This window comes from Phyllobates terribilis, unplaced genomic scaffold, assembly GCF_046119375.1.
Source record: "Phyllobates terribilis strain yellow unplaced genomic scaffold, ASM4611937v1 Scaffold_11__3_contigs__length_659146591, whole genome shotgun sequence".
NCBI classification, from domain to species: Eukaryota; Metazoa; Chordata; class Amphibia; order Anura; family Dendrobatidae; genus Phyllobates; species Phyllobates terribilis.
The window spans coordinates 540,693,475-540,718,310 of NW_027362771.1; the positions used below are offsets into that span (position 1 = coordinate 540,693,475).

Consider the following 24,836-nt stretch of genomic DNA (forward strand, 5'->3'; position numbering starts at 1 on the left):
AACTTGTTTAACTGTTCACAATAACAGTAATTTTGACTAGGGGTGCCCAAACTTTTGCATTCCAGCCTCCTCTCCATAGTCTGGAAGAGATCATTTACATAAAGTGTTTAAAGATAATTTATCAGCATCAAGGCATCTGATATGAAACATACAAGTTGGACTATTTTTAGCATTCTATAATCTGTATGCCCATATTAATAGTTTCGATAGGTCAAATGTGGTGACAGATTCCCTTTAAGTTCTTTTAAGATCAAAATTTTCTGCTTATATTTTTCATATACGGTACCTTTTTAGTGTTCAGCATTTTCTTTTTATTGTTACAAATCCATTGACAGAAAAATAGAAAAGTTATAGGGCTTAGAACATGGCAACACAAACCAATCCTTTATTATTATTCCATGTTTTTTATGAAGACGTTAACATCTGCATGGTGTTTGTATGTTTGTGGTTGGTTTCCTCCAGGTACTCCGGTCTCCCGGTTTCCTCCCACACTCTGAAGACATACTGATAGGGAATTTTGATTGTGAGCCTCAATGGGGACAATAATAATGTTTATAAAGCGCTGTGGAATATGATGGCGCTATGTAAGGAAGTTAAATTGTTACTCAGGGCAGAATTTTGAATTGTAGAATTAAACAAAAATGCAAAATAATGTTTAAACTCTGGGTACTTACTTTGCCTATACGGAGCCTTGAAATAGTATTTATACCTTTTTTCACGTTATGCCCACAAGCTTAAATGTGTTTTATTGTGATTTGATGTGATATATCAGCACAAAGTAGCAACTATTTGTGAAGTGTAAAGGAAATGATATATGTTGTCTAATTATTTAAAAAATATAAATCTGAAAATTGTAGGACCACCTTTCACTGCAATTACTGCTGCTAGTCTTTTGGGGTCTATCTCTACCAGTTTTGCACTTCTAGAGGTGACATTGTTGCCCATTTTTCTTTGCAACTTAGCCCTAGCTCAATGAAATTGGATGGAGGCTTCTGTGAACAGAAATTTTCAAGTCTTGCCACAGATTCTCAATGGGATTTAGGTCTGGACTGTGACTGGGCCATTCACACACATGAATATGCTTTGGTATTAACCATTCCATTGTAGCTCAGTCAGTATGTTTGTGGTCGGTTTCCTGATGGGAGGTGAACCTATGCCCCAGTCTCAAGTCTTGTGCAGCCTCCAACAGGTTTTCTTCCAGGAATGCTCTGTATTTAGCTGCATTCATCTTCCCATCAACTCTGACCAGCTTCCCTGTAAATGCTGAAGAAAAGCCTCCCCACAGCATGATACTGCCATCACCATGTTTCACGGTGGGGATGGTGTTTTCAGGCTGATGTGCAGTGGTAGTTTTCCACCACACATAGCATTTGGCAGTTAGCCCAAAAAGTTCTACTTTGGTCTCATCTGATTAAAGCACCTTATTCCTGTGTCCCCTACATGGCTTTTTGCAAACTGCAAATCGGAGTTCTTATTGCTTGCTTCTCATGGCTTGCTCAAAAATGGCTTTCTTCTTGCCTCTCTTCAACATAGGCCAGATTTGTGGAGTATATGACTAAGGCCATGGCCCCACTATCAGTATTTGGTCAGTATTTTTTTTCAGCAGTGGGAGACAAAACCAGGAGCGGGTGATAAATGCAGAATTGGTGCAATTGTTTCTATTACAACTTTTCTCTGATTGTTCCTCACCTGGTTTTGGCTCCCACTCCTGAGAAAAAATACTGACCAAATGCTGATAGTGGCGCCGTGGTCTTATAGTTATCCAGTGAACAAATTCTCCCACCTGAGCAGTGCATCTGTGCTGCTCCTCCAGAGTTACCATGGACCTCTTGGCTTGTTCTCTAATTTATGCTCTCCTTGCTTGGGTAGTCAGTTCAGGTGGATGGCCATGTCTTGATAGACTTGCAGTTGTGCCATACTCTTTCCATTTTTGGATGATGAACTGAACAGTGTTCCGTGAGATGTTCAGAGCTTGGGCTATTTTTTATAACCTAACCCTTCTTTACTCTTCTTCACAATTTATCCCTAACCTGTCTGGTGTGTTCCTTGCTTTTCATGATGCTGTTTGATCCCTAAAGTTCTCTAATAAACCTCTGAGGCTTTCATGGAACAGCTTTAGTTATCCTCAGAATAAATTACACACAGGTGGAATCATTTTACTAATTATGTGACTTCTGGAGGCAATTGGTCATTCAGGATTTTATTTAGACATATAAGACTGCAGGGGGCTGAATACAAATGCACATCATAATTTTCAGATTTATATGTTTAGAATAATTTGAAAACCTTGTATAATTTCCTTTACACTTCATAAATACTTGTTATCTTATATTGGAGTATCACATAAAATCCCAATAAAATACATTTAAGTTTGTTGGTGTAATGTGAAAAAATGAGGAAATGTTCATGGGGTATGAATACTTTTTAATAGAATAAATCATAGAGGTACACTTACCCATGGTATTGTTGAGATCAGCCACATTAGTCATCAAATTATTCTGCTTCTCCATATCATTCTTGAAATCTAAGACTGAATGTAGTAAAGTATTGCTAGTTAAAGGGAATATTTGATTAATCTGATTCATGAATCAGTCTGGTTGCGTTATCACAGCCGTGATTGTTTTTCTTTGAACTGCTATGGCGTTTCAGAGAAAACAAGCTTTTAGAACCTGGGGACAATATGACCCTCGTGACTAGTCAAGAGGACAGTGTCAAGCAGCTTCTCTCCACTCCTTTTCATTAGACTGACAGGTCTTTCTCTATCTGTCCATAAGGAGAGAACTTTCAATCAAAGGGTGTGGGGTGGGAATAAGCCATTGTAGACCTACCTCAGACTAGTCTTCCTAGTCACATCATCCCTGGCATGCTTTTTAAAGTAAATGCTGCGGCATAAGAGAAGAATTATGAACCCCACGCGTATTGCTGCTCAACACCGCAGCTACCTCAGGATCTCTATGCGGGAATCAGGCCCACTGTCCTAGGGTGAATCAAAACTTTATCAGGTTCTAGCTTCATTTTATATGTGGCTTTTCATCTTCTTGACCGTTTTGTCAAACCAACAGTCTCTCATTATTATACTGTATATATCCCTGAAGTTTTGATATTTGGAGGAGCTACCATTGCTTTTCCTAGTTTCATCGTTGAATCATCATTCTATATGTATCATATTACAGCAGAAGGCTTACTTAATATTATATTGTATTGAACAACTCTTTTCTAGCTTTTGTGGTTGACTCTATTTATTATTTCAGCTGAATACAACATATTATTTGCCTTTGAATCATTTTGATCTAATGATCTATAATGTATTTATTAGTGATGAGTTCGCATGCTCGTTACTCGAGATTTACAAGCATGCTCAGGTATTTTCCGAGTATCTTCAGCATGCTCGGGTGTTATGTTTCAGTCACTACATGCACATGATTTGCGACTGTTTGACAGCTTTAATACATGTGAGGAATGTATGTTTCTTAGGCATTCCTCACATGTATTAAAACTGTCAAACAGTCGCAAATCATGCGCACACTGAGCATACTCGCCGAAAGGGTTAACAGAACATACTCACTCATCAATAGTATTTATTGCTTTTTTATTTCATGTGAAAGAGGGGGTGGCTCCATTTTTTAATACGGGTGCCATTTTTCAGGTGTTTTAAAATGTTTTTAATGTTATATTTTTTGTGATGATTTTAAATAAAGATTATTTACATTTGTGTCATATATGTGTGTGCCTCAATATTGCCCTCTCGTCTTTCTTTTGTCACGCAAGGTGTGGGAAAGACTTAGTGCAACACAAAGGGAAGAGGGAAAGGGAGCCCAGACTTTAGGGAAAGGGGAGAGTGGAGATCTCATAGGTAGATCTAATCTCACCCTGTCTCCACTAAAGTCCCTATATTGGTTCTTCACCAATTGCCGCACGCGAACGTTGCCCTGTCTTTCCCTGGCATTGGGCCCTGGCTAGGGAAGGGAGGAGATGAGCGCTAGTCGATCCCCACTGACCACTACAGACAACAAGGTGGGACAAACAAGGGAAAATCGCTTAGCTTTAGAAAACTCCAGAAAAATGCGCACACGTCTTCTAGCACCAGGATTCTCTGGTGCCGGCGCTGGGTTAAAAGAAGGAAAAACGATGCTTGCCATGAAATCTATTGAGTAGGATTGGAGCATAAATATTTTTCTTTTTGGGAACCCAGCAACTCTTTGAGCCCATATCCCTGCCAGATTATCAAGTAGAAAAGATTCAATAAAACTTTCTTATTGTCCACAATTAGATTGAAGATGAAGGATCTGTCTTGACAATTTAGTGAAAAAAGTCTAGATGTGAATGTAAGAAATAAATCTTTAAGGACATGCTACAGCCGAGATCCTTATATGTTTTGAGGAGATTTTCCACCAACTCTTCAAAGTTATCTACTCTTGAGTTTCCCAAAAAATCGCTACTCATGCAGCCTTTTCCTTGCCCTGCAACAAATGGAGAAGAAACTCCTCATCTTGAAGAAGTTTACGAATCCATTCCTCTGGATTATGACTTATATTCAAACCTTCCATTAAATTCTTGATGTTGTTGCATGTCACAAGATCACTGTCCATGAAGTAGTATTGGACAAGATCGTTTTCACAGTTGCAGAACAAAGAAATCCGAACATCGCTCTCTAGGAGATTTCAATGCTGTAGTCTGGAACCTAAAAGTTCAGCCTCACTCTTGGGCAATCCAAATCTCTAACAAGATCATTCAGATCATTTTGTGTTATAAGGTGTGGTTCAGTTGAGGTTGTTGACAGAGCCTGGGTCGTGAGAGGAAGATGCTTCATGACACCAAGCGCCCTATTCTTCCTCTGTTGACTCAACTGAAAATTATTCTGGTGCTCTTCGTACCAGCAGTTCTTCTGTATGTGGTACTGTGCGTATTGCAGATGGAATGTTTGGATACTGTAAAGTCCACTTCTTTGTCCTTGAAATTTCTTTCCTAATGGGGGGCACGAAGCAGAAATAGCAATTGGTAGTGTGATCGGTTGGCTCCCTTCAGATCATTGGGACTGCAAAAGGCATAGATTGCCTCTTCCCATGCAACCACTGGGTAAAATGTGATGCACATCTATTGCAGCATATGTGTAAAGCCCAAGTCTTGTCCTGATCTCCTAATTTGCAGCCAAAAAACAGGTTGTAGACTTTCCTTATCATGGTAGTCAAGTTTCAACTTTTTGACGCAAAAGTGACTTCTCCTCATGTAGCAAAAACTATCTGCTTTAAAAATTGCAAGAATGAGGTATTTCTGAAAAACATATAGAAACATGCCAATATGCTAAGACCCTAAGATAAGAAATCCTCTGGATCTTGAAAACTAGAGACAATTAGCAAATTGAAGCATCATATTTGTTTTCAGCACCACAAAATTAGTTGAGTTCAACTGTTTCTTCTCTGAACTAATTTGGCTGTAGAACAGTATAATTGGACATCGCTTCAGTTTTAGACTTAGTTTCACTCTCCCAATAGGTGGTTCAGTACCCGGAAGAAGAAGTATGGCGCAGTCAAATGGCTGATGTGGAGGTAGTATTTAAAACTTCTGCTTGAAAAATATGCCTGCATACTCCTGGTAAGGAGCAGCGAAGTTGGAGAAAATGGAGGCACAGTAGAGCTTTAGAGAACGTGGTTGAGGAAGAGCCTTGAGGCATTTTTGAAAACAAGCTGATAACCACTGGGCAATCTGGTCAAATGACCAGTCAATAAATGGAGCATGTAGCCTTAGTCAAAGAAGTCCTAATAGCACTGATACAATAAAAAGTAACAAAACTAAAAAAAAATTGGATACAACCACCAGGAATTGTGGAGCTGATCGCCGAGATCAGTTACAGAGGCATCCGCAACAGAATGAAAGGAATGTTCAGTCTTCTAGGTAATGAGAGGTCAAAAAAATTGAGGAACTGAATTAATAGACATGGGTGCAACAAGTTTATGTTTAGTCAAGGATATTGTTAACCCCACGACGATCCATTCTCCCTCTAGGGTTTGACGTTTCCTTGTATGTGGTCTTGCATTTAAAACAATTAATTGAGTAATAATCCTTTTCACCACAACATAGACAAATCCCCATTGTCAGGGACTAAGATCATTCCGATGACAAAAAGTGCAAGACTTTCGAATCTTGAGCTTGCCTTGACCTCTCTTTAAAATGTAAGTCCACTCAGATGGTAAGAAAAACAAGATAGACAAGGTAAAATGGCAAAGCTTTACATAGAAGTTCATCTTTATCATGCTAGAGAGACTAGCAGAAAATTGCATGGAGAACATCATTTTTCCAGGCCAATTCAGATGACAGGGTTCGGAACTGGATGGTACAACGTCCCATAGAGTTAGTTCCTTGCCTAACCCAGAGAATAGTGTTGGCGACTGAATGGACACAACTTAGTTCTTCAAACATTCTACGGAAGGCAGACAGAAGGAAGGTAGAGAATACATCATAGGATCGTCTCATTCCCATAATGGTGCGGTAAAGGCCAAGGCACCTACAGACAGCAAAGAAAAATATATGCCACTTTCTTCTGATCAGAAAAATGTTTTCGGATGCAAAGTTTAAAATGTATGGTGCATTGATTCACAAAGCCCAGGCAACTATTTGGTTGGTTTATCAAAATGGGTGGGAATCGGCAAATGTGGACATGTTCCCCAAGTAGAATATCAAGGATAACAGGTTGACTGTGGTGTTGAGGAGCCAAAGGTGTAACTGTAGGAATTTGATGCAGTGTATCCATACAAGCTGAGAGTTTACATACAGCCTGGTCAACCTCCCAGTGGTTCACAACAAGTTGCATAACCTGTCCAGATAAGTCCTCTGTATCCAGTGGCAACAGAGTTGATGCCGCAACACCCTTGAAATCCATGGTCTGAGTATTCGGTTAGGGGCTCACCTGGTGAGGTTGATTCCCTAAGTTGTAGGTCAGGGTGATCTGATGGCGCAGCGGAGTGGGTCTGGTCAAATGGTATTTGGATCCGCCAGTAACAGGACAGCAGGGTATACAAAATGGCAAACACATAGGAACAGTAGCTGTACATGCAATCTGGTATCTTACAGCATGGATACAGTTAATCTCAGGAATAACAGTGTAATAGGTGTGAACAGCACAAGAATGGAGGGAGATGAGTTCATTATCAGGTACATTTTTGTGACAGAATTGTGGGTGTGTACAAAGACAAGTTTGTAAGTTAAAGCTATTAATTGCAAAAAGGTTTTTGTACAAATAGGACCTTGCAGTATAGATGTGGTGCCTTGATAACAATTTATAAGTGTGAACAACACCTGTAGATGCTGGACTGAGCTTGGAAGTAAACATTGGACGTTGTATAGAAGTCAAGAGTAACAAGGAGATAATTAGACACTTGGCTGAATCTGAGCCAATTGGAAGAAAAGTTAGCTCTTGACAAACACATAGTAACAGAGAACTAAGCTTACTCAATACTCAAACAGCTGGCATGTGCTTGAGACAGCTTTAGAAGGCCTTTGGTGGTGATGTCAGAGGTGTTTTCAGGGTTACAAGAGAAACCCAGTGTGGATTCGTGCATAGGGAGCTGGCCATAGGAGAAGGGAGCAAACCCTGACGCTGGAGCTGGGACAGATGAGTTACATACTGGTTGTAACTCAACTACCTATGTATAATTTTTAAAAGATCCACATTTATGTCAACTTTTTGATGGTAGCTGCTTCTACACTTCCATGTTTCATGCTCAGAGGATTGATGGGAATGCCCAGATTAACAACAGGTCTCCTGACCCAAACATATATGTTATGCTAGTTCAGGCAAGGAGATCAGAGGCCAATCTGGAAATTGCATTCCATAAATGAATCGTGAAATTTAAAGGTGTGAAACCAGCCCTAAATTTTTGAGAGTCTTCAGAGAGGAGCATTTGCCATCAAAAAGTAAAAAAAAATGTTAGTCTAAGTCAATCCTTTTTATTGATAGAGTGAATGCTTAGAAAGACAAATGTATTCCATCTTAAGTTGTTTCTAAACCTGCAAATTACCATTAATAGTCTAATTCCCTTCATGAAGAGCCTACATATGCACAAACTCCTTATGGATTTTAGCTATGCATTGCAGTGTAAATCTTATTATCTGGAACATATTCTTTCTACTATGGCACCTAAGCATCCCCTACAAAAGCCCCATAGAATATCATAGGTATAAGTGATATCCGTGAAAATCATGATTAGCACTCGTACAAGAAAATTGTTCATGTGCACAAACCCTTAGGCTAGGTAGTTTGATACCATAAAACATCAGATCGTACTAGCACCAATGTTATTCTATGGGGCCGTGCGCATATCCAACTTTTTACTCAGCCAGAGTCTGTCTGAGGAAAAAAATTGCTGCATGCCCGAGTTTGATCTAATATTCAGATCGCACTCAGCCATGCAAGTCAATGAGTCCATAGGGAACATTGGACTGCTCTATGATGACATCTGAGTGCAGTCTGATTTCCTTGGCCTCACAGAATGGAGAAAAAAAATGTTCTCCATCTTCTCCTCATCCAAAAGAATCAGATCACACTATGATCAAACTGATCAGAGTTTGATTAGTATAATCGGCCCAAATCTCTTGGATGAGAGGATTTTTGGTCGTCCGCAATCTATTAGAAAAACTGGAAGTTTAAACCCAAATTCAAAATAACCAAATTTAGTTTGATTTTGGGGGTACCAACAAATAGTACATAATCCTATAATTACCAACTGCACCTGCCTTTAGCCTGACTTCAGCAGGGAGAGAGTAAAGGACTGTGGTTAATGAAGCTAATAAGCAGCACAGAGCCATGATTTTTAAATTCTTGATTTGAAGCGGATCCCTGTAGGCAGGGTTTAATATCCCCCAAGCAGAACTAGATAATGGCTTACTGTTGAACTAAAACTGCATTAAAGTTGTATTATCGATACTTACAGTATTTTATGAGAAGACCTGTGATGACACTCAGTATCAGGAACATGATAATAAGAATGATCAGCGCTGTTAGAATGACGCGTAATTTTGTGTTGCTTGTTGATACTGCTGAAAAAGGAACAAAAGAGCATCAGCACAATAGTAAGTTAATAATAAAAAATAATACACTCAAAGCTATACAATCATTATGTAGAAACGTAGTACAGTTGGGCTTTTCCTAAGTGCTCATTCAGACATCAGTTTTTCACATGCGAGTTCTATGTGTAGATTTCAGAGATCGAGCTCGTACATAATATAGTCTATTGAGCTGTTCATATGTCCTTGTTTTTTTGCGGACTGAGTGGTCCTCACAAAATCACAGAGACATGTCCAATTTTGATCTGAGTGTCAGAACAAAATCAGCAATACAAGTCTATGGGTCCGTGAAAAAATCGCGGGCCCATAGACTTTTATTACCGAAGTTTCACGTACTGTTTGGTAGGAAAAGGTTGGAAAACCTCCATACAATTTTTCTCTCATCCGGGAAAAACTGTTGAAACTCTGATGGTAAAGACTGACACACTGACCAAAACTGATAAAACTCAGATAAAAAACACAGACTGTGTTTTTGCATACGTGAAAAATCACTGAAGCCTGAATGAGCCCTTAGGCACAGCTCGTACTGATGATAACTCTTTATTTAGTTTCTTGTAGTTTAAAAATCATCCTATGCTGCATTGACTTCCTGCTGAGCCAGTGATGGGCTTGCGCTTACAGTCAGCAGCCAGTCTGAGAAAGATGATCTGCAATGTAAAACTTGAGGGAGAAACATCGAGGGCAAGAGTCAGAGACAAGACATTTTTTTTCCCGTTTTTTACTAACGAGAAGATTTAACTTGAAAATAATTTTTTTTCCTTTTTTTAGTAACTGCTACAGAAGATTTAGTTTCATAGTAAAAACCTAAGGCTGTGTGCCCACTATGCATTTTTCAAGCGTTTTTGCCGCGGAATTTCCCCAGCAAAAACACTTAAAAAACGCTTGGTAATACGTGTCCCATGGTCCCCAATGATAACCCGCATGTGCTGTGCACATGCTGCGGAAATTTTCTTCTGCGGATTATCATTGCGGAAAAATCCGCAGCATGTCCATTCATTTTGCGGAAACGCGGCGTAATTGCCGCCATTGACTTGCATTGAATCGCATAATATCCGCATGACTACATGTGCACATGCGGATATTAAGCGATTCAATGCGCGGATGGTACCCGGGTCTGGAGAAGAGGAGACTCTCCTGCAGACCCAGGTACCATAGTACCTGTAGTTAAAAAAGAATTAAAATTTAAAAAAATTATACTCACCTTCCGATGGCGCCCGATCTCCTGTACGGTGCGTCCGGTGTCTTCGGCGGCTCGTGGTGGTGTAAAAGGACCTTCCATGGCGTCATTTAGTCATATGACAGGTCACGCGACCGCCGACGTCAGCGGTCGCGTGACCTGTCATATGACTAAATGACGCCATGGAAGGTCCTTTTACACCACCGCGAGCCGCCGAAGGCACCGGATAAGGAGACCGAGGGCCATCAGAAGGTGAGTATAATTTTTTTTATTTTTCACCATTTTATTCTTTTTTTTACTAGGGATGCTGCATTTGCAGCATCATAACTTAGTCACACTATATAAATCCATGCCGGTAGCATGGATTTATATAGTGTGACCAAGTTATCAAACACTTTTCCAAGTGATGCTAAAATCGCTTGGAAAAGCGCTTAATAACCCGCATGCGGAAATGCACGCAAAAACGCTTGACAAACGCTTCTACCTGGCAGGAAAAACACATGTAAAATCCGCATGAGTTTTTCCTGCCAGGGAGATGCAGAAAAAATCCGGAGCATTTCTGCATTGTGTGCATTTAGCCTAAATGTGTCTCCCTGACCCACGTAATGCTCCATAAGTTTTTCATCCTTTACTTCTACTTTAGGTTCCTTAACAATGCATTGCCTATGGTGATCCTGTGACTTCCCACTACAACTTCTGTTTAGTGTTACCACTTATGAGGAAGTGGTAGACAAAAAATGGGCCAATGCCTGTAGTTGGAAGAAATGCAGGCACAGTTGGGGACACGGGGTACCAGAGTGGAAGCTGCAACGTGGGGTATACATACAAATCATGGGACTCTATAACAATAGTTCTAATTGGGCCCCCGTAAAAAAATTAATATTCGTCGGGGTCACAGAAGTGCATATCTCACAAAGTAATTTTCCTACTACTGAAGCCCCTCTAAGTGCCCCCATAAATTATGATGCCAACAAAAGTGCCCCCCAAACACAGTATGGTACCCCCACAATGAATTCCTAAACAGTACCCTTCACACACAGTATGATGACCCTACTGTAACCCCTGCAACGTATGGTGATACCAACACAGTATGATGCCCAACTGTGACCCCCAACACAGCCCTCTATACTGCATAATGGTCCCAACACAACCCTTCACACAGTATTACGGCCCCAACACAACCTCCCACACTGTATGATGGTCCCACTAGCCCTGCAAACAGTATAATGGCCCCCACATAGCCCTCCAAACAGCATAATGACCACCACACAACTCTCCAAATGGCAAAATTTTCCCCACACATCCCTGCAAATGGCATAATTGCCCCCACACAACCCTCCAAACAGCATAATGGCCCCCACACAGCCATCCACACAGTATGATACACAAACCTTCACACTGTATAATTGTTTACATACAGTATAATGGTCCCACTAGCCCTCCAAACAGTATAATGGCCCCCAAAAAAGCCCTGCGAACAGTATAATGGCCCCCACATAGCCCTCCTAATAGTATGATGGCCTCCACAAAGTCCTTGAAATATTATAATGGCCCTCACATAGTATAATGGGCCCCACATAGCCCTTCAAATAGTATAATGGCCCCCCTATATAGTTTTCCATCAAGGGCTGGCTGGCAAATTTTGGCCTAGGGGGCAAGCATACAGCAGTGGCTCATGAGCAGCGGCACAGCCTCACTGCGCACACGTGGGACCAGCGCCGGACATGTAGAAATGCGCATGCAATAATAGCGCTTGCCGGGAGCAATACTCGAATACTTGGGCGACGCCAGCAGTGACTGTATGTTGCGTACGCCCCTGACTGAATAGCAGGATCACACCCCTATGACTGAATACGAGCTGGTAGGAAAAAGTATATATAATGTTATAAAATCATTATACTACCACCAATTTTAATAAAAAAAGCTTGTTAGTGATGCACATTGCAACACTAAGCACTAAGCACATTGCATCACTAAAAAAGCAATGGGAGTAGTGTAGATAGTACATGCCATGTTCCCTTTAAAGCCAAGGATGTCAAATTCAAATACACAGAGGGTCAAAGTTCAAAGCTTGGACAAAGTCGCGGGCCAACCTTGATATTTATTAAAAAATATGTCTACAATTGAGGAAGTTTTTCTTTATCAAATATAACAAATAATTTAAAAATTATAGTAGAATAACATAATACTAGATGGAGGCCCGATGCTATTGTATCAGGAGGGCGGTAATGTCACAATGGGGGCAGGTTTTGCAGGGTTGAGAATCTCTCCCCCCCATGTGCTCACCCACCTATCCACTCTCTCTTTCTCCCTTGTGCTGACTTCTCCCGTCTGTGCTCTCTTTTTTGACCTGTCTACCCTATGTGCTATCCCCCTTGTCTGCTGTCTCTCTCCTTCCTGTGCTGTGTTCTCCCCTCATGTGCTGTCCCGTTTCAGCTGTCTCCCCCCTTTGCTCTGTCTCTCTCCCCCCTGTGCGCTTTCTTTCTCCCCCATCTGCTGTCTTCTCCTCTCATGTGATCTCTTCTTTGACCTGTGTACCCCATGTGGTCTCCCCCTTGTCCGCTCTCTCTCTCCACCCCTGTGCTGTCTTCTTCCCTCATGTGTTCTCTCATTTGAGCTGTCTCCCCGTGCAGTAGATCAGACTGCCGCCAACTTTGTGCAGGCCGATAGCGGCGGTCACATTAAAACTGTGCATGTGCTCCTCCTGTACAGAGATGGCGGCGGTCAGTGAATCATTCGGCTGATCCCGGCGGCGTGTGCGGCGTGTACAGCGTGTTCGCGACGGTGTTCCGCTGGTGGTACCACGCAAGAGGCTGGTACCACCAGCGGTTTCCATATTGAGACACCCATCACTTGGGTGTCCCAATATGGCGGTCGACGAACTTCCGCCGCTTGGAATTCTGGGATCTGGACATATCTGGATGGAACAGAATGTGAAGACATTACAAGGTAAGCATATTATAGATGTTATGTAAAAGCAGTAAAAAGCACATGGCCCAATGGCCTAATTTAAATATGTAATTTAACAGAGGATAAAAATCCTTGAATGAAACAGATAATAATGTATGATGCAAACAAAAGCACCCTAAACACAGTATAATACCTCCACATTGAATTCCTCCACATTCACAGTATGATGACCCTACTGTACCCCTCTCCCTCAATCCCCCCAACAAAGTATGGTGACCGCATTACAGTATGATTCTCCAAAACTCCATTCTCCATGGCCCCGCATAGTGCTCCGTACTGTATACATGGCCCGCATGGTGCTCCGTACTGTATACATGGCCCCGCGTGCAGAGGAGGGTGCGTGCAGATGAGAGTGGCCGCGGCAGTATTAAGGCGGTGGCTGATGGCCGGGCGGCCCAAAACCTTTGCTGAAGGACCGGCCTGGGGGGCATTTGCCCCTCTGCCATGCAGCCAAGCCCGCCCCTATTCTCCATATAGTTTAATGGCCCCCACGTAGCCCACAAAATATTATAATGGCCCTCACATTGTCCTCCGTGTAGTATAATGCACCCCCCATAGTCCTCCATATAGTATAATGCGCTCCCATTTCCCTTCATATTGTAAAATGTGCCGCCATTGCCCACCATGTAGTATAATGCACCCCATTGCCCTCCATATAGTATTATGTACCCCCATTACCCTCCATATAGAATAATGCACCCGCCATAGTTCTCCATATAGTATAATGCGCCCCATTGCAGTTGTGTGACAGAGTCACTGGTGAAGTAAGTGAGGGGAAATATGTTTCACTATGGCTACGAGCCTCAGTGACTTAAATCTAGAAGTTTCCTTAGCATGTTAGGTGCTGAAGAGGTTAAACAGCCATCTTGGGGCTGTTTTTTTGTGAGTAGGTGAGAGACGGACGGGACGCCTACTCACCATATCTCCACCTGAAGGGTGTCGCTGGGAGAAGTTAAATACTCAGTCACTTTTTTTTCTCTGGTCTGGTCTGGAGGAGGAAGTCTGTGAGTGGAAGCCAGAGAGCTCCAAAGAAGGACTTTGCTGGACTGTTTGTTATATCGAGAGCGGGCGAAACCCGCTCACCTATGAACTGTGCTATACTTTCCTTTTTTGTTTTCCCATTATCCCGGAGAGGACTTGTTTATTTTTGTGGAACCCTGACTGGGTTTATGCCATTTAATAAACCTGCAGGAAGTTAACCTGAGACGTGTTTCCTGTGTCTTCCTCTGTGAGAGCTGAGCAAGTTGCTTTACCACACCGTTCATATAGTTTAATGTGCCCCCATTGCCCCCTATATAGAATCAAGCACCCGCCAGAGTCCTCCATATAGTATAATGTGCCTCCATATAGTATAATGCGCCCCCAATGCTCACCATATAGTATAATGCACCCCCATAGTCCTCCATATAGTATAATGTGCTCCCATTGCACTTCATATAGTATAATGCACCCCCATTGCCTTCATATAGTATAATGCGCCCCATTGCAATTCATACAGTATAGTGCGTCTCCATATAGTATAATGCGCCCCCATTGCACTTCATATGTTATAATGCGCCCCCATTTCACTTTATATAGTACAATACACCTCCATATAGTTTAATGCGCCACGCAATGTACTCATTGTTTAAAAAATTAATAATGATTTCTAACCTCCCCTCGGCCCTCTGCTGCTCCGGTTTCTTCAGCGTGTGGTCTGAAGGGCTACACATATCTGCACAATGGGCGCTATGTAGTGACGTCATCGCGCCCGTTGCACTGAGATGTCAGATCTCGGACACCAAGGGAGAATGATGGGGGAGGGAGCAGGCAATTTCTCTCCCCCATCATTGCTTTCAACTATGTCAGCATCCACAATGCCGATACAGTTGAAAGTGTAATGGCAAGGGCAGTGCTGGCTGTTGCATCTGGCCCCCCTATCTCACGGGCCCCATAGCAGTACACCACTGGCTGCAACACACTGCCAAAAAGGGGAAAGGAAAGTGTGAAGTGAGATACGAAAACCCAGGGTGAGAAACTAAGACACATTCACATAGGTTAGAGAGGGAAAGTTAAGGAGAACCAAAAATAAAAGGAGCAAGTATAACCTCCAAGAAACCTAGCAGTGGTAAAAGTGAAAAGGTGGTGGGAGGAAAAGCAAACAGACTCACTGCAAGCGGCAACTGGAGCACATCAAGCAAAGTAAACCCCTTTGCTGAAGGGCTGGAACTCCTGAACACACACCCACCAAGAAGTATAGCCAGCAAGGAAGTGTGGTGAATGGTGAACATATATAACTCCACCCAGAATATTATAGGGCAAACCATGAACGGGTAAATGAGAAACATCTGGAGATGAGGAAACCAAGAAAGGAAAATAAAGACAATAGAAAGCATCAGCATTTGGACAGGGAAGAAAGGGCCATAGCTCAGCAGACAGAGGAAACAACCACGCAGCAACAGGTCACCAGACTGAATCCCCAAACCGAGCTATGACAGTAGTTTAGTGAAAATATGACATGCTGGATGTATACAGCCACCAATAGGGGGAGCTTAGACTAAAACAGTGTGTAGTAAGCTCTGCCTACTGGACTAGAAGCAGCCAATATATTATTTTTTACTATGCTTCTGCCCATCAGAGAGCTCTGTGCTATCATAAAGACACTAAGGGTCCAGTTCATGTGAGCAAGTCTTAAAGAAGATGCGTGCAGGAGTAGGATTGTCTAATTTATTGAGAGCTGCACTTAATAATTTAGGCTCATCTTATCTCTGAGCCCTATGCCCCCATGTGCCATACTTGAAATGTTACCCCAGTCGGGGACAGGCACACTTTTCTGGCATGTTATGTCACTAGGGTGGCGTAACTTTTGAAGAATTCGTCAGACGGGTTTCGCCATGTCTGTCCTGCTCATGCTTTGCCCTCTTTGGCATATGTTGTTGGGACCGATGTGAAAATGACAAAAGTCTAAAAATTTACTATTTGAAATTTTCAGTGACTTTTTGTATAATGACAAAGCACTACTAATCTTTACCTAGCTATATGCCTGGTCTACATCTGAGTATTTCATTGAGCACCTTTGGGAGAAAGACGGGAGTGGCAAGTGGGTTTTATACTTGCTTTTTTCAGAATTTTTGCATGCGGCTTTGCTGTCCAGACACACAAAGTTTCTTCCTGATTCATAAGAAACATTTAATAGAACTTACTTTTGTTTTTTGGTGTTTTATTCATCGCCACAGATTTATGTGATTTTGCTTCCGTTTTAAGTTCACTCACATTCATGTACACATCATCTATGTTACAGTTGTCTAGAAATTAAAGACATTCATTTATTAGTGAAATATCACTTTTTACAGATCCAGAAAAAAGAATCAAAATGAAAGTTTAACAGACTTTATTGAAATAACTTTTTTGCCGCTTTGAGTACTCAGTCCCAATGCAAACCTCCATGCACAAAATAAAAAATCTAAAAATATGCTGCCTGAACTATGGGCAGGCTGAATCAGACTACGGCCGCACTCCAGAGAAAACATAGTTTGAAAAGCCAAGGACAATAGAGAGACCAGACTAGTCCGATGCATTCCCTGGCCGGCTTCTCCCTGCTCTGCTACAGTTGATTGGCGGATCTCTCCCTTGTGTGTACAGTACAGACCAAAAGTTTGGACACACCTTCTCATTTAAAGATTTTTCTGTATTTTCATAACTATGAAAATTGTACATTCACACTGAAGGCATCAAAACTATGAATTAACACATGTGGAATTATATACTTAAAAAAGTGTGAAACAACTGAAAATATGTCTTATATTCTAGGTTCTTCAAAGTAGCCACCTTTTGCTTTGATGATTGCTTTGCACACTCTTGGCATTCTCTTGATGAGCTTCAAGAGGTAGTCACCGGAAATGGTCTTCCAACAATCTTGAAGGAGTTCCCAGAGATGCTTAGCACTTGTTGGCCCTTTTGCCTTCACTCTGCGGTCCAGCTCACCCCAAACCATCTCGATTGGGTTCAGGTCTGGTGACTGTGGAGGCCAGGTCATCTGGCGTAGCACCCCATCATTCTCCTTCTTGGTCAAATAGCCCTTACACAGCCTTTAGGTGTGTTTGGGGTCATTGTCCTGTTGAAAAATAAATGATGGGCCAACTAAACGCAAACCGGATGGAATAGCATGCCGCTGCAAGATGCTGTGGTAGCCATGCTGGTTCAGTATGCCTTCAATTTTGAATAAATCCCCAATAGTGTCACCAGCAAAGCATCCCCACACCATCACACCTCCTCCTCCATGCTTCACGGAGGGAACCTGGCATGTAGAGTCCATCCGTTCACCTTTTCTGCGTCGCACAAAGACACGGTGGTTGGAACCAAAGATCTCAAATTTGGACTCATCAGACCAAAGCACAGATTTCCACTGGTCTAATGTCCATTCCTTGTGTTCTTTAGCCCAAACAAGTCTCTTCTACTAGTTGCCTGTCCTTAGCAGTGGTTTCCTAGCAGCTATTTTACCATGAAGGCCTGCTGCACAAAGTCTCCTCTTAACAGTTGTTTTAGAGATGTGTCTGCTGCTAGAACTCTGTGTGGCATTGACCTGGTCTCTAATCTAAGCTGCTGTTAACCTGCAATTTCTGAGGCTGGTGACTCGAATAAACTTATCCTCAGAAGCAGAGGTGACTCTTGGTCTTCCTTTCCTGGGGCGGTCCTCATGTGAGCCAGTTTCTTTGTAGCGCTTGATGGTTTTTGCAACTGCACTTGGGGACACTTTCAAAGTTTTCCCAATATTTCGGACTAACTGACCTTCATTTCTTAAAGTAATGATGGCCACTCGTTTTTCTTTACTTAGCTGCTTTTTTCTTGCCATAATACAAATTCTAACAGTCTATTCAGTAGGACTATCAGCTGTGTATCCACCTGACTTCTGCACAACACAACTGATGGTCCCAACCCCATTTATAAGGCAAGAAATCCCACTTATTAAACCTGACAGGGCACACCTGTGAAGTGAAAACCATTTCCGGTGACTACCTCTTGAAGCTCATCAAGAGAATGCCAAGAGTGTGCAAAGCAGTCATCAAAGCAAAAGGTGGCTACTTTGAAGAACCTAGAATATAAGACATATTTTCAGTTGTTTCACACTTTTTTGTTAAGTATATAATTCCACATGTGTTAATTCATAGTTTTGATGCCTTCAGTGTGAATGTACAATTTTCATAGTGTTGAAAATACAGAAAAATCTTTAAATGAGAAGGTGTCCAAACTTTTGGTCTGTACTGTACATAGGGAGAAACCTGTCAATCAACTGGAACGGAGGGAAGCAGGACAGGGGCCGCACTGAATGTGTCAGTCATGCAGCCATTCAGTTGTTTTGGTAGCATGAATCTAGTTACATGCTGTAGTGCCATAAGTTGAAAAAAAGCATCAAGTTCAACCTTTCTCCACCAACTATGTATTCTCTATCGCTAGATTATTTACAACCCACAATGCCATTTGTTGTGAGATAAGCATCTAGCCCTTATTTAAATGCTATAGGTACTCAAAATCCATGCCTAAAATACAATACAATCAACTATAATATAAACACTAGTCAATATTATGGGAGATGGAGAGTGGACAACTGCTGCTTTAACGCCTTCATGACAGGGTTATTTTCTGTTTTTGCAAGTTTCGCTTTTTCCTCCCCTTCTTCCAAGAGCCATAACTTTTTTTATTTTTCCTGTCTATATAGCCGTATGAGGGATTGCTTTTTTGCGGGATGAGTTGCACTTTTGATTGACACCATTCATTTTATCAAGTGATGAACTGAAAAGCTGGAAAGAAATTTCAAGTGCGTTGAAACTGCAAAAAAGGTGCAATTCCACAATTGTTTTTTAGTTTTTTCATTTACTATATTCACTATATGGTAAAATTGACCTGGCAATATGATTCTCCAGGTCAGTACGATTACGCGGATACAAAACATGAATAGTTTTTACTCTAAATATTCGTCCCTGCACATGCGCAGATGCTCTTATGCTCTTCATTACTCACACGGACATTGTGATGTCTGCACTGTGCATTTGATGGACGATAATGTTTTCCATTTCCAGTTAAAATACTTTATTAATAATTTAATTTAAAATCCTTGGTTTAAGACTAAAAATTAAAGGGGTTGTCCCAAGAATAAAGTACATTTTAATCAATAGATCTTAGAATAAAAATAACTTCCACAATTGAATACATTAAATAAAGATGTTTCTCTCCCAAGATAAACTCAGAAATGTGCCCCTGCTGTGTACTGTGTAGTGGATGTGTCTGACCGTGCAGGAACATGGTCTGATCATACCACAGCTCCTGGGCAGAGGAGGATGCAAAAGAGTATACAGACAGGACAGCAGGGGATCACAAATGATTCTTATTGTTATGTAAAACAAGTTTTTAAACAGGCAGGGAAATGTTTTACCTCACAGAAAGAATCAGCTGTGATCCCCTGCTGTCCTGTCTGTATACTCTTTTGCTTCCTCCCCTGCCCAGGAGATGTGGTATGACCAGACCATGTTCCTGCACGGTCAGACACAGCCATTACACAGTACACAGCAGGGGCACATTTATAAGATTATCTCAGCACAGGAACATTTTATTTAAACACATACAATTGTGGAAATTATTATTATTCCAAGATCTATTGATTAAAGTGCACTTTGTTAGTGGGAAAACCCCTTTAAGTTAATGCAGTTATATATCAATCTAGTAATAAAAAAACATATCAGTAGATCAATAATTCTGAATACACTGCTCCCCATTATATTACATACTGTATGAATCCCTCATACTTTTACTATTAGGGAATAATAATAATAATAATAATAATAATAATAATAATAATAAGTGATAATGAATGCTTAATCCTTTTAGGTGAATATTATTGAATACTAGCTATACCTGGCCATGCGTTGCTGTGGCTCAGTCTGGTTAAATGGAAAAAAAAAAAAAGAGAAAGCGCACCTTTCTAAAATATTTAATTTCACAATGCCTGTGGGTCTACAATATTTTTTGTTGTTCCATTGTCTGTGTAGATATAGATATTGTCTGGTTTGCTGACTGTAGAATACGCAACATACGAGTATAATTGTCCATGTGAGAATCAATCCATGTCTAGATTTAAACCGCACAATTCAAAAGATTGGCCCTCAGCTTTGTTGATGGTGATTGCAAACACCAATCGAATTGGGAATTGCATTATATAGATATATATATCAGATAGGGCAATGCTGGCACTGTTGATAGTTGTGCCCATCAGGCAGGCATGGTGGCAGCCTGTACCCTGTGACCCCTGCAGGTCTGTACTTTGCACAGGTCACTAAAGAGGTTGGTACTTGCTGTCAGGTGTCACAATGGAGCCGGTCATGTCAGGGATTGCTAGTTATGCAATTCCCTAGTACAGAGGGAATGTGACAGAAGGGGACGCAGAGATGAAGGCAGGTGGCAGGAGGAGGGGATGATCTGCTTGACATGTCCCGGGCTAATACCGGCCGGATCACAGCACCGCTTCCGCCGGTGGTGCAATGGGATTTGCAGTCGCTCGCTATCCGCCCACTTCTGCGAGGCTCAGGCCCAGCTCAGCGCCCACAGCGGAGGCAGCGGCCTGCACCTCTCCATGCAGCCTCCCTCTCTCCTTCCCTCCCTCCCCTGCTTGTTGTTGCGCAGTGGACATAATACTGACCTGCTGGAGAAGAAGAAGCCGCAGCAGCGGTGCCAGAGAGCAGAGGCGGCCGTGGTGATAAGCAGCAGCATCTTTCGGCCTCAAACAGACGGTCTCGTCATTCCCCCCCCCCAACCCCCACAGGGGACACAAAGGAGCAGAGCACAGGCAGCGGCTGGGGCGAATGAAGGAGAGAGAGTAGGGTTTATGAGTGAGATGTCACTAAGGGGTGGAGAATGCCGGGCGGCCGGGGAGAGTCAGCCTGGGACTGATCTCGTAACACCCCCCTCTCGCTGTAGCTTTTACGTCCAACAGCTGGTACATAAAAACATAGTAGGTATATAAAAACATGCGTGTATTCGAATGCAACGTTGTGTCAATATTTCAAAGCAATCGGTGAAGAACTTTTGGAGATTTAAGATTTTGAACAAACGAATATTTACATTTTTATTTATATAGAATATTGGATATTTCATGTTTAAAAAGCAAATCATTCTATTTCTTGGTTGAGACCTGTGGGGCATAGTAAGTTTTTAAAATCCACTTACTTTCCACTCTAGACATCTTTTTAATACAATTTCCTCTCCGTCAATAGTGCAGTATTAGTTTCAAACCAAAGAAGTTTTTTTCCCCCCTATATCTCCTTTATGGTTTTCAACAAAATGGAGTGATAGAGGGCGATTCACAAGCCTTTTTTTTTACATTTCTTAAATATTTTCCTAGTGGAAGTGCCTAGTGTAATTTTTTAATTCTTTTTTAAATGCTGTCATAGTATCTGCCATTGCTACCCTTGCGGTAGGACCTTCCACAGTCTGACTGCTCGAACTGTAAAGAATGTTGGTGCTTCAAAGGAATAAAGTATGTGCCAGTATTGACTACACAGTTACACATGTAAATGAGAACTACTCTGCTTTTGCAACTGCTGATTGACGTCGAGTGCTGCTGCTTTGCTTACTTGTAAGCTTATCTTACAGGTTCCTTTTAAACAATAGGTTATTTTCTGATGTTACGTGTTTTTTAATCTTGTTAATGTAAATGAAAATCTTGCAGTATTGCTATAGTGAACGAGGTGAGAATCTCTAAACATGGTCAAGAGAAAAATTACTTGTGATATTCTTGCGGTTAAAATATCGGGTTGTGAACGGAAACCTGACAGTCACCACGGTAGCCACCAGTATGAGTCTAGAATTGTTGGAATTCATTTTAAAACAGAAGTTTGAACACTAATGCAAAGTATTTGGTCATTCACTCCATAGGAGGTAAAGTACAAGAGTTCAGGTAAGAGATCATGTGCAGGATTACTCCTCCTCTAAGTTACAAAGAAGATATATCTTGACTTTAGAATCAGACAACTCAAGGTTTGTAGTTTGTAAACATAGTAATACATCAGTCTGCATGCACAAAACAATAGGAGATTTTTTATTATTAGTCGCTTCTAGTGTTGATCAAGCACTAAAATGCTCGGGTGCTCGAAGCTCAGGCTGAGCTCACCGTGATACTCGGGTGCTCGACCTGAGCAACGAGCCCAATGTTAGTCTATGGGAGACCCGAGCATTTTTGGCGCGGCACCCCCGGCAGTCTGTAGAAAGCCTAAAAGTGCCCAAAACGATAGTGACAGTGCTCAAATGACATGGGGACAGCATGGGCATCGCCCCAGGAAGCCTTTCTGACCCCCAGGTCACTGCTGTCAACAACGTGGTCAGAGGTATTAAGCCACTTTTACTGGCTCACAATAAAACGTTCAAAAACGAAACAAACGGTTTTCCTGTGAAATATGTTAAGGAACTTCCTTTCCAGGATAAAGACTTGTGTATAAGGTAAAATAAATAATAAAAAAACAAAAATACTCCTCCACACCTTGGATTATGTTCACAAGTAGCATTTTTTATGCATTTTTGCACTTTTGTATTGCTTTCAACCGTGACAAATGCATTCACCGGGAAATGTCATTTTAACATCGTACAACCTTATCTGGCCATGTGCTGTGTGACACATGCATACAGTGCTGAAAAGACATGGGAACAGCATGGGGAAGACCCCTGGAAGCATCTCTGACACCCAGGTTACTGCCTAAAAGTGTGCCCATCAGAAGTGGTCCTTGCCGCATCAGAAGATGCAGACTTGCAACTATCCCCGTGCAAGTCCTTGTCCCAGGGCAGTGTTCAATTGTACCTCCCCCATTCCTTGCAATGCAAGCGCAAATATGCAGTCAACCACCCACCCCCAGGCTGCAATACCATACTGATAGCTTGCTTGCACTTGAAATTGGACCTTTTAGGCATGTGGAGGCAGAATCTGGCCACCACGTCATGGCTGCGTCGGCTGCCTGGTATCCATACTCAGTCCCCAGCCGCCCGGCGGCCGGGTGTCCACGCTTGGTCTCCAGCCTCCAGGGGGCGGCCGGGTGTCCATAATCGGTCCCCAGCCGCCCCTCGGCCGGGTGCCCACACACGGTCCCCAGCCGCCTACGGGCGGCCGGGTGTCCATAAACGGTCCCCGGTGCACCTTATACACAAGCGCGCATACCAAAACATTACCTGTGCCCTCCCCAGTGCATTTACTGGGAAGGACAGCCTAACCACAAACACGTGGACAAGTGAATGTGGCCAGGGATGGTCCATCTCACTGATGCCTTCACACTAGGTTAATATTGTGGAAGCCGGGACACAGTTGGACACAGTTGGACACTGGGATGCAACACGTCCTCCAGACATAGAGGATTGCGGGGCCTGGGTCAATCAGGCTTCAACACAAAGTTCAGAAGGTAGACAGCAGCAGTAATCGGCCTCCAACACAGCGAGTAAATTATTCATGATCATGAGGCCATCCATCTCCTTAGCTTTCTGTTCCTTGGAATGCAAGCCCATGTATGTAGTAGCGGCTAGGCCTTTGGTGCATATCTTACCTCCTCCGAGGATTGCTGGATGTTTTCCTGATACTATCCCAGTTCTATGACTCCCGTTAAAACAAAGCTTCAGGTGATGAATGATGGATGAGGTGGTGGCAAAGGAGAAAGAGCAGGAGGAACAGGGACCATTCACATCAATATCAGGCCAGTCAACCACACATGTCTTGTAGGATATGTTTCTGTACCAAAAGGAGCTGTTTGGCTACACAGTTATAGGGCATACAGTGAGTGCAATGCCTACCAAAAATTTCGAGGCACTCCAATGCCCCTTGGAAGTGACATGGAGGTCAGAGGGCCTTAACTAAACCATTTTTTCCATTTATAGCAACTGGATCTCCTGTACACTGTTGGCCTAAGCAGTGAATGGAAGGCTTTCCAAAAATTATGAGGAACTGCAATGCCCCTTGAAACAGACGTGGATTACAGTGTACTAAAAACCTTTTACCCATTATTGGGGAGTAGGTCTCCCTTAATGTCCGCCTATGCATTGAAAAGCAAAAGCTGACTAAAATTAGGAGGAAATGCAATGCCCGTTGAAAGAGTCGTGGAGGTTAGAGGTAATTAAAAACAACATTTCAATGCCCCTTGGAAGAGCTGTGGAGTTCAGAGTGGTTTAATAAGATGGTTTTAATGCCCCCTGGAAGAGATGTGGAGGTCACAGTAGCTTAATAAGACGGTTTTAATGCCCCTTGGAAGAGACGTGGAGTTCAGAGTGGTTTAACAAGACAGTTTTAATGTCCCTTGGAAGAGACTTGGAGGTCCCAGTGGAATATAAAGACTATCAATGACCCTTGGAAGAGTGGTGGAGGTCCCAGTGGAATAAAAAGACAATATCAATGCCCCTTGGAAATGTGGTGGAGGTTACAGTGGAATAAAAAGAGAATATCAATGACCATTGGAAGAGACGTGGAGGTCACAGTAGCTTAACAAGACGATTTTAATGCCCCTTGGAAGAGACGTGGAGTTCAGAGTGGTTTGACAAGACGATTTTAATGCCCCTTGGAAGAGACGTGGAGTTCAGAGTGGTTTGACAAGACGGTTTTAATGCCCCTTGGAAGAGACGTGGAGGTCCA

General features: G+C 42.3%; 1 protein-coding gene across 5 annotated transcripts in view; it reads right to left on the reverse strand.

Annotated features, from left to right (window-relative positions):
• The window catches only part of LOC141165302 (uncharacterized), a 192,910-nt gene that overhangs the window by 125,957 nt on the left and 42,117 nt on the right, over nucleotides 1-24,836 (reverse strand). For 3 of the 5 annotated variants that reach the window (XM_073650898.1, XM_073650900.1, XM_073650896.1), the window contains 3 exons: nucleotides 16,390-16,491; nucleotides 8,926-9,033; nucleotides 2,456-2,530 (listed from right to left, as the gene is read on the reverse strand). In XM_073650898.1, the coding sequence (XP_073506999.1) occupies nucleotides 2,456-2,530; nucleotides 8,926-9,033; nucleotides 16,390-16,491 (285 nt within the window). The remainder of the gene's footprint in view (nucleotides 1-2,455; nucleotides 2,531-8,925; nucleotides 9,034-16,389; nucleotides 16,492-24,836) is intronic. The other 2 variants (XM_073650901.1, XM_073650897.1) reach the window with 1 other exon arrangement.